Source organism: Entamoeba dispar, genomic scaffold, assembly GCF_000209125.1.
Source record: "Entamoeba dispar SAW760 scf_1105229462221 genomic scaffold, whole genome shotgun sequence".
NCBI lineage: Eukaryota > Evosea > Mastigamoebida > Endamoebidae > Entamoeba > Entamoeba dispar.
The window spans coordinates 1-2,047 of NW_001855084.1; the positions used below are offsets into that span (position 1 = coordinate 1).

At 20.1% G+C, this 2,047-nt stretch overlaps 1 protein-coding gene across 1 annotated transcript, besides 8 other annotated features; it reads left to right on the forward strand.

Moving 5' to 3' along the window:
• Positions 1-37: a sequence feature (AT_rich).
• Positions 38-126: a microsatellite.
• Positions 127-141: 15 nt separating this feature from the next.
• Positions 142-260: a microsatellite.
• Positions 261-273: 13 nt separating this feature from the next.
• Positions 274-366: a microsatellite.
• An 8-nt stretch (positions 367-374) lies between these two features.
• Positions 375-477: a microsatellite.
• A 137-nt stretch (positions 478-614) lies between these two features.
• Positions 615-659: a microsatellite.
• EDI_063370 (DNA mismatch repair protein mutS, putative) lies at positions 659-1,839 on the forward strand (the record flags this gene model as incomplete). The annotated part of the gene is made up of 2 exons (XM_001739531.1): positions 659-1,582; positions 1,621-1,839. 2 exons carry the CDS (start codon positions 659-661, stop codon positions 1,837-1,839), a joined length of 1,143 nt encoding a protein of 380 aa, XP_001739583.1.
• Positions 1,266-1,322: a sequence feature (AT_rich).
• Positions 1,467-1,501: a sequence feature (AT_rich).
• Positions 1,840-2,047: the final 208 nt, after the last annotated feature.

A 2,047-nucleotide genomic window follows, 5' to 3' on the forward strand; every position in this document is an offset into this window, starting at 1 on the left:
TTATTATTGTTATTTATCTATAATTATAATTAATTAATATTTATTATATTTTATTTTATTATTCATTTTTATTTTCTATTTTTTTATTTTTAATTTCTTTTTCAATTCTTATTTATTAATTTTATTGTAAAACATCATTCATTCTTTATTTATTCTTTTTTGTATCTTTCTTATTTATTGTTCTTTATTTTTTATACCTTTTGTTTACTTCTTTCTTTTCTTTATTATCTTTTTTTGTTCTTTACTTGATTTCTTTCTTTAACTTTCTCTATATTCATTTTATTTTATTTTGAATATACTTTTCTTCTAATTATTATTTTTCTTTATCTCTTATTTTGTTTTCTTTTATTTCTTTTTATTTTCTTTGTTAATGTTTTTTATTTCTTATTTGTGTTATCTATATTATCTTTCTGTTCACTCCATTTTATATTCTTATTCTTATTCTCTTTTAATCCCTTTTTCTATTCCTTTCTTATTATACATTTACTACTACCTCTTCATTATTCTATATTCCCTTGAATGGTAATGTCATGTTTTGTTTTCATTATAATACTTATGAATATTATCAAGAATGAATCAATAAAAATTGTTATCCCTTACAATGAAAAAATCTGAAATAAAAGAGAAAAAAAAGAAAAAAAAAGAAAAATAATAAAGAATGGAGGAAGTTACAATAGACAATGGAATGATAATTGAAGAAGAAGCTATTGAAGGACTTCACTTGTTTGGAGATAAAAAAGAAATGACACTATTTAAACATTTAAATAGAACACATACAAAGATAGGAGAAAAGATGATAAAAGAATGGATTAGACAACCATTAATAGATAAGGATAAGATAAATAAACGACTAGAATTAGTAGAAGGGTTTTATGAGAACTCAGAGATTCGATTAAAAATCAAAAATGAAGAATTAGCAATAATGCCAGATTTAGAGAAGTTAATAAAAGGGATAAATAAAAGTGATTTAGAAAGTATTGTCAAATTATATGAAGCAGTAAGAATTAGTAAAAGTATCAAAGAAGAATTAAAAGAAATGAATAACAAAGAAATAGAAAAAGAAATAATAGAAGCATTAGAAAGAATTTCAGAAGAAATGGAAAAATTTGAAGAAATGGTAGTAACACTTATTGACATTGAAGAAACAAAAAATCATGTATTTAAAATAAGAGAAGACTTTGATGAAGGACTTCAAAAAATAAGAGAAAATCATAAAAAAGTAGAAGAACTTTTTGAAAAATGTTTAGAACAAGCAGCAAATGATCTTAATATTAAAACAGATAAAATTAAAATAATTGAACATAATAATAATTTAATATTAAGAGTATCTAAAAGTAATGAAAAAGAAGTTAAAAAGAATAAAAAGTATACTATTATTCAAACACTTAAAGGAGAATGTAAATTTACATTTAAAGAAATGCAAACACTTAATGTTAAAAGAGATAAACTTAATTTAAAAGAAGAAGAAATTAATAAAAAATTTATAGAAGAAATTAATAAAGTAATTGAAGGATATAAAGAAACATTTAAAGAATTAGAAAATATTATTGGATATATTGATTGTATTCAATCATTTGCTACAGTTTCTAATGATAATAATCAAGGATATGCTAAACCAAGAATGAAAGTGAAAAAGGAATTATTAAAATTAAAAAAGCAAGACATCCATTAATTGAAAATAATAGTATAAATACATTTATTGAAAATGATATTGATATTAATAGAAAAGAAACAAGATTTCAAAATATTACAGGACCAAATATGGGAGGAAAATCAACATATTTAAGAATGATTGGATTATGTGTTATTATGGCACAAATTGGAATGTTTATTCCATGATCTTGAAATGAAATATAAAAGAATATACAAAATTAGATAATAGATATAATACAAATAAAATAAGAAAGAAGATATTAAATGTATAGAAATATTCATAATTGAAATTGATTTTATAAAGAAGTATCAAAATTCACATTGATTATATTGAATTGATAAATAAATATGAAATAGTTTAATATCAGTAAGATGTATAATTCTTAATACATAA